General features: G+C 41.8%; 1 protein-coding gene across 1 annotated transcript in view; it reads left to right on the top strand.

Moving 5' to 3' along the window:
* KCNMB4 (potassium calcium-activated channel subfamily M regulatory beta subunit 4) overlaps nt 1-12,523 on the top strand; it is a 72,576-nt gene extending 60,053 nt beyond the window's left edge. Inside the window, exon 3 of the mRNA XM_053584497.1 lies at nt 11,993-12,523. Coding sequence (XP_053440472.1) covers nt 11,993-12,161 — 169 coding nt within the window. The 3' untranslated portion in view covers nt 12,162-12,523. The remainder of the gene's footprint in view (nt 1-11,992) is intronic.
* Nucleotides 12,524-14,566: the final 2,043 nt, after the last annotated feature.

Raw genomic sequence — 14,566 nt, 5'->3', positions numbered from 1 at the left:
TGTAAATCTCTTTTCTCCAGTTTATTTCTTCTTAAATCTGAAGTTTAAACATTTTGTCCAAAAAACACAGTTTCTCCATGAAATAAATACCTTAGTTGGTAACTCAGAGAAACCACAGACCAAATTACCCTGAAGAGTAGTAATTCTTTTTTTTTTTTTTTTTTTTTACCCAGGGAGCCAGGAACCACCCTGAAGAGCAGTAATTCTTAAAAGCTCATGGGAATTTCTATCATTTAGCTTATAAAATCCTCCACCACTGGTGAAAACAACCAGCTGAAAGTCCGATGGGTGATAACCTGATACAGGTTTTGGAGCAGCCCAGGGATGTGGATGGAAGGAAAGGATTTAATGTCAATTTAAGGCACTTTGTAAGAGCTGATCTTAGAGAATATCTAACTAGTCTGAAAATTCTCTGTTCATTGTTTTTTCAAGGAAAGAATAACAAAGGATTTATCATTGATAAAGCCTTTTTATGCCAAGCTGTCTTTAGAATAAAATGGATTGATTGGTTTACATTATTTTTAATTTTTTTAAATTTATTTTGAGACAGAGCCTCAAGCTGTCTTCCTGGGTAGAAGGCCCTGGCATCACAGCTCACAGCAACCTCCAACTCCTGGGCTCAAGCGATTCTCCTGCCTCCGCCTTCCAAGTAGCTGAGACTACAGGACCTGCCATAATGCCTGGCTATTTTTTGGTTGCAGCCGTCATTGTTGTTTGGCAGGCCCGGGCTGGATTCGAACCCGCCATCTCAGGTGTATGTGGCTGGCGCCTTAGCCACTTGAGCACAGGCGCCGAGCCTTTTTTTTAATTTTTAAGACAGAATGTGATAAGCATCTTTCTGGTTCACAGGTCTTAAAAATTAGCTCTCTCTTTTTTTTTTTTTTGAAAACCCAGGAAACATCTCAGACAGCGATTATCCCTAATTGTTCTCTGATTTCAGAGTTGTAAGAATCACGGGAAAACAGATGTATAAAAAAACAATTACCAGGCAGAGTGAACACACCCTTTACACACTGTGTGCGGTAGGCGCAGACCTGAGACGGCTCCCCCAGGCCTCTGCCGTGGAAGTCCTGGCCAAGGCAGTGACTTGCCCGCGCTGCACATGAAGGGACAGGAGTCTGGATCAGTAAGACATTTTCCAGGCTCACCTATAATACCGTACAATTGAATGCTGGTAAATGAGAGTTTGTGGGAAAAGTTTAGGGTATACCTTACGTTTATGTGTTCCTAATCATGTTACTGATTACCCTGTAATCCTAGTGTTATCGGATATTTGGTTCTCGTTTATGTGTACCTAAGATAGAGATATTAACATTGAAAGGCATCATTTGCTTCTTTTTTTTTTTTTTTTTTATTGTTGGGGATTCATTGAGGGTACAATAAGCCAGGTTACACTGATTGCAATTGTTAGGTAAAGTCCCTCTTGCAATCATGTCTTGCCCCATAAAGTGTGACACACACCAAGGCCCCACCCCCCTCCCTCCATCCCTCTTTCTGCTCCCCCCATAACCTTAATTGTCATTAATTGTCCTCATATCAAAACTGAGTACATAGGATTCATGCTTCTCCATTCTTGTGATGCTTTACTAAGAATAATGTCTTCCACTTCCATCCAGGTTAATACGAAGGATGTAAAGTCTCCATTTTTTTTAATGGCTGAATAGTATTCCATGGTATACATATACCACAGCTTGTTAATCCATTCCTGGGTTGGTGGGCATTTAGGCTGTTTCCACATTTTGGCGATTGTAAATTGATCTGCAATAAACAGTCTAGTACAAGTGTCCTTATGATGAAAGGATTTTTTTCCTTCTGGGTAGATGCCCAGTAATGGGATTGCAGGATCAAATGGGAGGTCTAGCTTGAGTGCTTTGAGGTTTCTCCATACTTCCTTCCAGAAAGGTTGTACTAGTTTGCAGTCCCACCAGCAGTGTAAAAGTGTTCCCTTCTCCCCACATCCACGCCAGCATCTGCAGTTTTGAGATTTTGTGATGTGGGCCATTCTCACTGGGGTTAGATGATATCTCTGAGTTGTTTTGATTTGCATTTCTCTAATATATAGAGATGAAGAACATTTTTTCATGTGTTTGTTAGCCATTTGTCTGTCATCTTTAGAGAAAGTTCTATTCATGTCTCTTGCCCATTGATATATGGGATTGTTGGCTTTTTTCATGTGGATTAATTTGAGTTCTTTTTTCTAATTAGAACACTGAAGAGTATAGGCATAGGTGGCACATTTCTAAAACTGATTGAAGCTATCTATGACAAACCCACAGCCAATATTTTACTGAATGGAGTAAAACTGAAAGCTTTTCCTCTTAGAACTGGAACCAGACAAGGTTGTCCTCTGTCACCTTTACTATTCAACGTAGTGCTGGAAGTTCTAGCCAATACAATTAGGCAAGACAAGGAAATCAAGGGAATCCAAATGGGAGCAGAGGAGGTCAAACTCTCCCTCTTTGCTGACGACATGATCTTACACTTAGAGAACCCCAAAGACTCAACCACAAGACTCCTAGAAGTCATCAAAAAATACAGTAATGTTTCAGGATATAAAATCAATGTCCACAAGTCAGTAGCCTTTGTATACACCAATAACAGTCAAGATGAGAAGCTAATTAAGGACACAACTCCCTTCACCATAGTTTCAAAGAAAATGAAATGCCTAGGAATATACCTAACAAAGGAGGTGAAGGACCTCTATAAAGAAAACTATGAAATTCTCAGAAAGGAAATAGCAGAGGATATTAACAAATGGAAGAACATACCATGCTCATGGACGGGAAGAATCAACATTGTTAAAATGTCTATACTTCCCAAAGCAATCTACCTATTCAATGCCATTCTTATCAAAATACCAACATCGTACTTTCAAGATTTGGAAAAAATGATTCTGCGTTTTGTATGGAACCAGAAAAAAGTCCATATAGCTAAGGCAGTTCTTTGTAACAAAAATAAAGCTGGGGGCATCAGCATACCAGATTTTAGTCTGTACTACAAAGCCATAGTGCTCAAGACAGCATGGTACTGGCACAAAAACAGAGACATAGACACTTGGAATCGAATTGAAAACCAAGAAATGAAACTAACATCTTACAACCACCTAATCTTTGATAAACCAAACAAGAACATACCTTGGGGGAAAGACTCTCTATTCAATAAATGGTGTTCGGAGAACTGGATGTCTACATGTAAAAGACTGAAACTGGACCCACACCTTTCCCCACTCACAAAAATTGATTCAAGATGGATAAAGGACTTAAATTTAAGGCATGAAACAATAAAAATCCTCCAAGTAAGCATAGGAAAAACACTGGAAGATATTGGCCTAGGGAAAGACTTCATGAAGAAGACTGCCATGGCAATTGCAACAACAACAAAAATAAACAAATGGGACTTCATCATTTGCTTCTTAAACCTGTTCTGTTTCTTAACTTCGCTACTTTAAAGCCCACTTGTATAGGACTGAAATGCTGACTGCTGGGGTCAAGGGTGACTGAGGGACACTTTGGGAGGCTGAGGTGGGTGGATGGCTTGAGCTCAAGAGTGTGAGACCAGCCTAAGCAAGAGCAAGGAAGACCTCATCTCTACTAAAAATAGAAAAACTAGCTGGACATTGTGACAGGCACCTATAGTCCCAGCTACTCGGGAGGCTGAGGCCTGAGGATCAGGTGAGCCCAAGAGCTTGAGGCTGCTGTGAGCTATAACGCCACGGCACTCTACCCAGGGTAACAGAGTGAGACTCTGTCTAAAAAAAAAAAAAAAAAAAAAGGCTGAAGGGAAAAGGAAGACAGTGAAAGAACTTGCCTGGCCCTGGCTTCATCCTGAGACTGTTAAGTTAAAGAAGGTGTCTAGAAGAGACAGGTCACTGCCAACATTTTGAGATGATTTCTAAGTGTGAGCCCCACCTTTGTAATAGTAAGCGTCACCCTACCACCTGTGTGGACTGCTCACCACTGGGCAGCCATCTGGCCCTATACCTCAGACAGACTATCGCATTTACTTCTCGGTAGCATGGTAGGTATTATCCCCACTTTACAGACAAGAAAATTAAGGCACAGAGGGATTAAGCATATTTCTCAAGATCATATAGCTTGCAGGATATAAAGCCTATATTCAAACCCAGGTTTATCTAACTGAAGTTCATGTTCTGAAACACTGTTCTGTACATACAAGGCTTTTTAGGTCTTTATAGGGGTGGACTTAAGTATAATCTCTCCTTTTATAATTAATTTGACCCTTTATTCCAAAATGAAACAACTACTAGTTTTCTGGATATCCTGCCAAAGCTGAATGCAGATTTTTCTCTCCAGAAACTACAAGTTTAAGGCTTGATTTAATTTCCTCCATGAAGAATAGGTGAGCTTGGCTCAGCACCTGTAGCACAGTGGTTACAGCACCCATCACATGCACCAAGGCTGGTGGGTTTGAATCTAGCCTGAGCCAGCTAAACAACAATGACAATTGCAACAAAAAAAAAATAGCAGGGAATTGTGATGAGCACCTGTAGTCCCAGCTACTCAGGAGCTGAGGCAAGAGAATCCCTCAAACCCAAGAGTTTGAGGTTGCTGTGAGCTGTGACGCCACAGCACTCTACCAAGGGTAACATACTGAGACTCTGTCTCAGAAAAAAAAAAAAGGTGAGCTTGAGGAGCAATCCTGGTGCAATTAAACATACTACTCTAACCTCCTTGGAGAAAACCATTAAGGAAAATGTAAGGGTGTGTAAAACATTTATAGTTCTATAACCAGCCTTTCATTCATAGATAGGAGCTATCTGTGGGGCAAAGCCATGATCTTGATATAATAATACCTCCTAAGCTTTTAAAAGCCCTTACCAGAATATCATTGCTAGACCTGAGTGGGCAAAAATGGGCTGAAACCTGTTCTACCCTTTCAGGTGTAGTGACTGGTGCCTGTGAATTAAACCAACAAAAGGTAACAGATTAAAAGGCCTCCAAATGTTACGGTTGCTAATATTTTTACGTGTATGGGACTCCACAGAAAAGAAGTGCATGACAAGTGTTTGGACTCAGGGCTTGTACACCTCACAGAGTAGGGAAAGGGAGGGGGAGAAAAGGCTCCCATCCGCAAGACAAGTGGGGTTTCTTTAGGAAAGACAAATGTGTTGTTGGAATGTTAAGTTAGTGATGATGTTTATGTTTACCAGTATTAGGGGAATTTCTGTCTTCTTCAGGGCCATAAAACTTCCCTGAGAGGGAATTTATGGTAGTTTCATATCTCAGAAGTTGCTGCTTTTTATCAGATAAGGGAAGCTCCAAAAATCTTTCATTCAGCATCTGTTGAATCTAAAACATCTTTGGCTTATTACAATCATAATTCATGTTTCTATGCAACTAAGCTAAGGTAGTGTTGCATTTCATAATACAGGTTTCTATGCCAAATCTGGGGTCCTGAGTAGGTTCCCAAAATAGACCAGTTCAATGTAAAGAATATTGCAAAGGGCTCGGTGCCCGTAGTACAGTGGTTACGGCACCAGCCACGTACACCAAAGGTGGCAGGTTTGAGCCTGGCCTGGGCCAGCTAAGCAACAATGACACCAAGGCAACAAAAAATAGCCGGGCGTCATGGCAGGTGCCTGTGGTCCCAGCTACTTGGGAGGCTGAGGCAAGAGAATCGCTTAAGCCCAAGAGTTTGAAGTTGCTGTGAGGTGTGACGCCACCGCACTCTACCGAGGGTGACATAGTGAGACTCTGTCCCCCCCCACCCCAGAAAAAGAAAGAAAATACTGTGAAGGCTCTCTGTGTCTGGTGCTGTACTCCCACTGTGGTTATACTTTGGGATAGCTTCTAGATGAGCTGTCCAGCTGCCTTCCTGTGGTCAAGCCTGCTCTTCTGTCCTTTGGCAAAGCCTTATGGTAACTCCAAACACCAGCTGGACGCCTAGCTAACTGCTCTCAGAAGGACAGCTCATAGGACAGAAGGACATAGCTCAGAAGGACAGAAGGAAACCAAATATATTGTTTTCATCAGCCAGTTTTTAACATGTTTTAGTAGAAAAAAGTCATTTTAAATCTTTAAAAAATCATGAATTAATAGATCAAGTTGGGTATTTTCTCCTAGAAAGCCGATAGCATGGATCCTTACAAAATAAAACCCAAACATTTAATAATACCCACATTGAGGTTTTCCACATTAGACATCAATGATCAGTAATTTCTACTTGAAAACCTATGACAGTCAGCTCTTTCACCTGTGGCATTTCATTTAAATTAGTGTTTATTGGAGATTTCTATAAAAAACTCCGTAAGGTTGTCTGCTGACCAGCCCCACACAGACCAGCTTACCAGGGAGGAAGATGTGACGAGTCCTTTGGCTTTTAGTAATAAAATACCATTTTGTCACCTGATGGAAGACCCAGAATGCCTGCAATTCAGGTCCCTCTGTGGTTTCAGTCTTGAACAGTTTCCTCTTGGGCTATTGTCGGAAACTGGGCTGATACATCTGATACTTGAAAAGCATCGTTTAAGGCGATTGCTCCTAGATGGGGGTAACTATCAGCACAGCCTGACAAGCTGTTTAAAACTAGAGTTTTGAGTCTGCAGATCTGAGGCCTTGGAATCAGCATTATAAAAACTCCTCATGTGATTTCATCCTTAGCCAGCTTTGTTACACTGCCATGAAGGGCCTTTTAAATGTGTTGTAAAGATCACTTTATGTAAAAATGCACCAAGTAACTTCTTTTTGACTTAGTCCTGGCAGAAAGCTTATCCTGATGAATCATCGCACTTCCTTTCCTCGTGTGGCAGCTCTGTAACTCATCATGGTTCTCTTCCCTTGAGTGTAAGGACGCTCAGAGAGATGAGTCTCGCTTGGGCTTAAGGCAATAGCTTTTCTTAGCCTGGGATTTTAATGTTTTTCCCCATCCTAATTACATTGCAGTTTCTCTTTACTGTCAGATTAAAGATTTTATTGTACTCAGGTGTTTTGTTCTTTACTGTTATCTATTTTAGATTCTTTTTAAAGTAGGTCGTGTTCTAAATAATAAACAAGATTTAGAACCTGCCTACCTGAAAAGGAAGCGAGAAATACTTTTGAAACACTTTGAAATGGATCATCTTGGTACTGCTGCCACCAGAATGGCAGTACCGTTTTTACCTGAACTGTTAGGTTTAAGAAATTTTCCATCCCATTTAAAAAAAAAAAGGGTCCCCATTTTCTCTCCATATTAGCCAACACAACTGGAACAGAACAACTCTTCATTTGGTGGGACAGAGTCAAAGGGCAGGTATATTCTGTGTTGAGGATGACACAGACCAATCTCTGTCCCTTTATCTCGGCTTTCGCTGGCCTGTGGGGGGCTCTTCTGCCAGTGAGAACAAATGGCCTCTCTGGGAAAATCTCTCTTCATAGTCTGCGTTTCTACCCCGGAACCCACTCCCCACCCCTTAATATTTGCTTCCCTCTCTCCCCCAGATTTTCCCCCATCTTATTCTCTGGCAGACATTTAAGAAACCTTCTTAAATAAGTTCTCTCTTATTCTTATGCAGCACACATTCTGCATAAAAAATATGCAGAGGCTCTGAAAATAATCTGGACGTAAGTGTCAATTAGAACATTTTGGAAATAGCCAGCTAAAGTAGTGTTGCGTTTCATACTACACGTTTCTAACTATCAGAACTTCACACAGTGCTCCTTAAGTTTACGTGTACATTAGCACCATCCCAGAGCCTCTGTAAAATGCAAATGTCTGGACCCTACAAGCTCAGATTCCAATCTACTAATCAAGAGTTGAAACCCAGGAAATTGCAGTTCAGCAGGCATCATAGGTGATTCTAATTTGAGAAAAGCTGGTATAGGGTAAATTACACCTTCTTTTATGGTTTAAAAATCATACAAGCATGGTTTCAAATCCTGTGATTATTTTAAATTGTGTCATCTTATCTTTGCCTCTTTCTTTGGTCATAAACTGAAAATTAAAAAGTTCCTGAGGCCGGGCGTGGTGGCTCACGCCTGTAGTCTCAGTGCTGTGGGAGGCTGAGGCGGGTGGATTGCCTGAGCTTAGAGGTTCGAGACCAGTATGAGCAGCAGTGAGCCAGAGTAAGACCCCATCTCTACTAACATCAAAAACATCGCCAGAGGAAGAAGAAAATGAACAACAAAAAAGAGTACTTCAAATGAAGAAGAATAAACAAGCAAGCTGAAATTAAAAATTAAAAAAAAAAGTTCTTGAGCACGGGGTTATTTTAACAATCAAATGAAATTAAATATTCAGCCACAACGGTCTTGGCTGGGTGGAAAGCTGAGTGTTACTATCACAGTATACAGAAGGTGCCACAAAATGTATAAACGTAGGGTGGCGCCTGTGGCTCAAAGGGGTAGGGCGCTGGCCCAATATGCTGGAGGTGGCGGATTCAAACCCAGCCCCAGCCAGAAACTGCAAAAAAAAAAAAAAAAAAGTATAAACATGAAGAAAGGAAAAAACTAGATTGAAATTGTAATACCCAAGTCACGTTCGTCTTCAGCCATTGCAGTAGGTTCTCAGTGTGACTTGTAGTCATCTTTTCTTATCGGTATATATTGAGTATTACAATTTTAATACAGTTTCTCCCTTTCTTCAAATGCGTATACATTTGGGGGGCACCTCCTATATTTTCAAAGCTTGACTCAGAATAGTTAGTGCCAACCCTTAGGGAAGTTTTTCTCTGGGTATCTGCAGCACTTACTGTGTCTGTAACCCCCCTTCCCCACACTTGGAGAGAAATCTCTTACTTACTTTTCTGAAGTCCTTGGAGCGTAATTATCCTTTTTTGCTAGCTGTGTCCATTCTTGTCACCGTTCTGATTTTAGTGTATCATATTCAGATCTCCTTGTTTAATTTGTCCAGTTTGCCAAATGTGGAAAACACTGATTTCTTTTTTCTTAAAGTTCCTCTTTAGTTCACGCCACATAATTATGGAATTCTAAGCCCAAACCCCTTTGCCAATAATTTTTGGCTAAACTACCTGAAAACTGCCTATCTGATAAAATTAGAGGAAACTGAGGCAGGGGGGTGGCTTCACCACAAGCCAGTTTGATTGAGCCAGATTTTAATTAGGACACAGGGAAAAATTTAGAGACAATCTCAGTATATCACATAACTAAGCAATGAGCTTTAGCATTACTGGGCAGAGATAGAAGGTTTACTGTTGAAGGAGCTATATGAAATAGAAATAGACATAAATTATTTTCAAAGAAATGTATGTACTTCTGCATAATATTTCTACCTTAAAGGCTTTTGAAATGATTACAAGTTCACTGTGGCTAATTCCTAGTGAATGATATTGTTTTGTCATTTGAAATATTGAAGTTTTGCCCCAAGTGCACTGGCAGGAGATAGAATGCCAAGAAGTTTCTGAATTAAAACAAATATCTGGGTCCAGCATTTTCCAGTTATTTTCTTTCTTTCTTTTTTTTTTGTTTGTTTTTGAGGCAGAGTCTCTCTCACTCTGTGCCCTTGGTAGAGTGCCGTGGTATCAGAGCTCGCAGCAGCCTCAAACTCCACTGATCCTTGTGCCTCAGCCTCCTGAGTAGCTGGGACTACAGGTGCCCACCATGATGCCCATCTAATTTTTCTGTTTTTAGTAGAGTTGGGGTCTCACTCTTGCTCAGGCTGGTCTTGCACTCCTGCGCTCAAGTGATCCACTTGCCTCAGCCTCCCAGACAGCTGAGATTATAGGTGTGAGCCAGGGCACCTGGCAGCCTCCTTTCCTTTTTTAATTCACATTCTTCTTCAGTATGTGCTCTTCAAACTGTTTGCTGTTGCATTAGCTGGGTATTTTTCTGGTTCAGTTGCACAATATGGTGGTAAAAGATTTCACATCAGCAGTAGTGACTGGAGGAGGAACACAGGGTAAGAGCCACACTGAGCTTTTCACTAGAAAGTCAGCACAAAAATACAGAAATTGCATGTACATTTGTTCAAACAGTATTAAGAATCCAAGTTTCCCACCCATCCCCTTCCCTTTTTTTCTTCTTTTTTTAAAAAACATTTAGCCACTTTTAAGTGTACACTTCTTTGGCATGAAGTGCATTCACATTATGGTTACACCTTTACCCCTTTTGATGTAGAATCTAGGAGTCTTCTTTGTACCAATACACTCTGGAAGACTATAATTGTCCTTCGCAGATGGACAAAGAGATAGCTTTTACCTTCCTTTGCACACCTAAGTCGCAGCGTCTTGACAGCTGTGAGTACCGTAGCTGGGAAAAGAAGAATCACAGCAGTGCTGGGATGGGATTTCAGAGCCTCTAAGATGTGGTAGTGCTTCCCTTGTGCTTGACTTTTTTAGACTCCAGGCATGAAGTTTCTTGAAAATTTGCAGCAAGGGCAGGCTCCTCTTCCTTGGTGGTGAGCAGATATTTAGCAACAGCTATTTGTAGAAAAACAGGTGGTGACAAAGTCACAGCCATGGTGGGCCTTAGGGAAACAGTATATACATTAATATGCCCATACACATAAGCTAATATGTATTACACATTAACTAATTAATGTGCATTTATGCATAAACTGATGGTAGCATGAGTCTTGAAGACCACGTGTTACTACAAGAGTTCGGAAAAAAGTAATTCTGCAAGCTGGGATAATTTTTATAATTGTTACAATGACTCTGCATTCACTTAACATAAATTTTAATTGAAATACTATGAAATATAGATAAAAAAAAAAGGCCCATGGGCATGGTGGCGCACACCTTGCAGTCCTAGCTACTGGAGAGGCAAAGGTGGGAAGGTTGTTTGAGCCCAAACGTCTGAGTCCAGCCTGGGCAACCTCATCTCTTAAAGAAAAAAAATTACTTTATATGCAAAATTTGAAATCATATTGTGAACCAGTTGGAGAAAATTGCAAGGATTATGTAATTTTAAAGCCATTCTATAAAACTATTCTGTTAATGCCACGTATCTCCACTGCAGTTATAATAAAGAAATACACAACATGCTTTGTCAGTCTTCTGGGAAATCGGTTCTGAATTCTGAGACTTGTAACTAGTGAGTGCTTCCAGGAATGTGGTTCTTTGTTGAACACACTGCCCTTGTAACTGAAGCTTTTGTTGTTCTTCAGAGCAAGCAGACTCATTTTTCTGTGTTGTTTTCTTCTTTTTTCTGGAGGAAGCACAACAGCTCTGGTATAACAGAACAAAGCTTCCTGTGGATGAATTGGAAATATCTTGCAAAATGCAAACCTCCTGTATGAAAGCTAAATTCTCAAGATCTCTGTCTTATGGGTGAAGATGAGAGACCAGGGCTTGGGAGCACATCTCACCATCACATCCTGTGAACAAGACCAATGCTAGAACTGAAAAGTAGAGCCCCATATTGATAAGATACAAGTCTGTTGCTAAGACTTTTCAGATTTACCAAGAAAGTGGTCAGTGGTTTAAAATCGTGCCGAATCCCACTCAGAAATGGGGAAACCACAATTTAATTCACCCATTGTCTTCTTATTAATAAAAACCTCCAGTTCACATGGTGAAGCTGAATTGACCTGAGGGCTACACCATCTGTCTTTCCAACTAAATTCAAACAGTGGCCTTAGCTGACTTTTCTGAACTAAGATCATTTGGGCCCCACCTACATGCTAAGGTCTAGTTTGGGTTTGTTGGAGAATGCTTACCCATCGGTAACTTTAGACTGATTGAAGCCCCTTGAACAGCAGACGTTAGAGAAGGAATAAAATGAATGAGAAAATGGGATACTCAGCAACATAGAATGGAAAAAAATAGCTTAAGAGATTGCTGTACCTCTGGCACTTTGTAGCATGTAGTAAGTCAAATGTGCAAATTTGCCCAATTACTTGACTCAAGAACTCAAAATTTTGTGCATTGGGTTTGAACCACAAAGTATAGTATTTATGGTCAGCACGAGCTCTTTGCTTTTGATCATGACTATTCCGTTAGTGCTGGGAAGCAAGTTTGATGCCCGTGTTTCTGGAGTTTTCAGTGCCAGGCCCAGGCATTTGACCTCTCCCTTTCTTACCCTCCACTGTCTTGCAGACCGGACGACGTGCTCCTGCACCGCGCACATGATGAGATTGTGCTCCTGCACTGCTTCCTCTGGCCCCTGGTGACGTTTGTGGTGGGCGTCCTCATTGTGGTCCTGACCATCTGTGCCAAGAGCCTGGCAGTCAAGGCAGAAGCCATGAAGAAGCGCAAGTTTTCCTAAAGGAGCGAAGGCTTGTGGCGAGCAGAGCTCAGAAGCTGCACTCATCAGCACATGTCCAGCTGCAGAGAGCCCGTGTTTCCTGGTGCAGGAGATGGAGGGGGCCACGACAGTCTCCGAGAGGGTCATCCCTTGGTGGCAGCAGAAACAGGCACAACTGGAAGACGTGGAGCCTCGTGACTTGTTCCACACGCTGCAGCGATGGCTAAAGGGTCAAGCTCTTAGCTGTGCAGTGACCATTTCAGAAAACCCTATAAGAAGTTCATTTTCATTGGAAAGTAACAGTATATTATTTGTACAGTGTAGTATACAAACCATTATGATTTATGCTGCTTAAAAATATTAAAATAGAAGTGGTCTGTGTTCTTTCTATCTTCTTTTTTATGCTTAGAACACCAGGGTGAAAACCGGGTGTGGGGGAGGGTCTTCTGGGTTTCATCTGATCCTGCTAGATTAAACTTTGACTTGACAACAAGGATTCCTGCCGAAGTCTTGACCTTACTGTGTAATCCCGATTCCCACTGGTGGAGAGCATCTTCCTCTTCCTGCTTGGTGAAGGAGTACCTTACCACACACTGGCAACTCAGCCTCCGCCACTTTTGTGTCTTTGATGTAAGGGACCCCCGCAAATCAGGAAAGTAAAGCACATCCTCTAAGACCTGCCTTTGTCTATCCACAATTTTTACTACATTATAATATTTTTTTCTTTTGAGACAGTCTCACTTTTGCCCAGCTAGAGTGCCAGGGCATCAGTCTAGCACACAGCAAACTCACCTGCCTGGGCTCAAGAGATCCTCCTGCCTCAGCCTCCCAAGTAGCTGAGATTATAGGCACTCACCACTACGCCTGGCTAATTTTCCTTTTTTAAGTAGAGACGGTGTCTCGCTCTTGCTCAGGCTGGTCTCAAACTCCTGAGCTCAAGGGATCCTCCTGCTTTGGCCTCCTGAGAGTGCTAGGATTATAGGCGTGAGTCACCACTCTTGACTTTATAATTTTTGACAGGGTTTTGCTGTCACCCTACTGGAATGAAGTGGCACAATCATAGTTCAGCAACCTCAAACTCCTGGGTTCTTTCGATTCTCCTGCCTCAGCCTCTGGGACTACAGGTGTGTGCCACTATAGCCAGCTGATCTTTCGGTCTTTTTGTAGAGATGGGCATCTAAGTCCGGTCTCAACTCTTGTTCCCACCTTGGCTTCCCAAAGTGCTGGGATTACTGGCATGAGCCACCACGCCCAGCCCAATTACTCTTGAGGAAATGAGGCTTAAGAACTCAACCAGCTGTAAAAGTGCTGGGCTCCCTTATTTGTTCGTGCTATTTTTGATGGATTTTTATCTCTCCATAGTAAGCATAATGTGAAGGATGCTCTTTAGCTGAGTTAAATGCTGTTTTCATTTTTTTGTAGCTCATGCTGTGAGCTATGACAATGTCATTGCACTCTAGCCCAGCAAAAGGGTGAGACCATGTCCCCCCCCCAAAAAAAACCAAATAAATCAGAGTCAGTTTAAGCATTTCATTTTTCTTTTCTTTGTCCTTGCCTCTATATTGTGTGTATTATTACAAGTGGAAGATGGCTGCAGGTGCTCAGTGCACCTAGTCAAACCTGGAGGGGAAGCCCCACTCACACTGTGGTGCAGAGGGGTGTCCTACGCCTCCACTAGGACTCCCCAGGGAGACCACACTTCTTTATGTCTGTTCATAAACTCAATTCCAGATATCAGTCCCAGGTCTCCGTTTATCAAAGCTACCCTATTTACCATGCAGAATCAAGCCTTTGTCTAGATGAGATGTACATCTTTAGTAGAGGAACAAGGGGCAACATAAATTCTTTCTGTTTTTGTTTGATATTCTTCAGACCTGCTCGATTAGAATGAAGGCAAATTGGAATTTAAAGACATGTTCCCCACAGTTATTTCTGCAGGGTTTCATAAAAAGTGTGTATTAGTGGAATGATATCTCCTGACTGTGAGTCTGCACACCAATGTTTTCTTAATTTTAGGATGAAGGTAACTGAGAAGAGTCCTCATCCGTGGAAGGGTGTCAGATGATCTAACAGTCTCTTCTTTAGTGTTTTTATTTGTAGGGATGAAGTCTCACTATGTCATCCAGACTGGAGTGTAGTGGCTATTTACAGGCACAACCGTAGCTCACTGCAGCCTCAGACTCCTGGGCTCAAGTGATCCTCCTTCCTCATCCTCCCAAGCAGCTGAGACCACAGGTGTGTGCCACCCTGCCAATCTCCATTTTTTTTCGTAATTCAAATGTTACAGGGTTCACTGTGAAAAGGGGCCTTGAACACTCAATTTATGACATCCTCCGAGGCAGCTACGGGGCCTTGACTTCAATCCCAGCTTCTTGCCGCAGCATCCTGGTTGTCTTAGCAACACAGTGAACTGTTCTGAAGTATAA

This window comes from Nycticebus coucang, chromosome 3, assembly GCF_027406575.1.
Source record: "Nycticebus coucang isolate mNycCou1 chromosome 3, mNycCou1.pri, whole genome shotgun sequence".
In the NCBI taxonomy this organism is placed as follows: domain Eukaryota; kingdom Metazoa; phylum Chordata; class Mammalia; order Primates; family Lorisidae; genus Nycticebus; species Nycticebus coucang.
The sequence above is the reverse complement of the archived record's forward strand: the minus strand, read 5'-3'. Positions and strand labels throughout refer to the sequence as shown.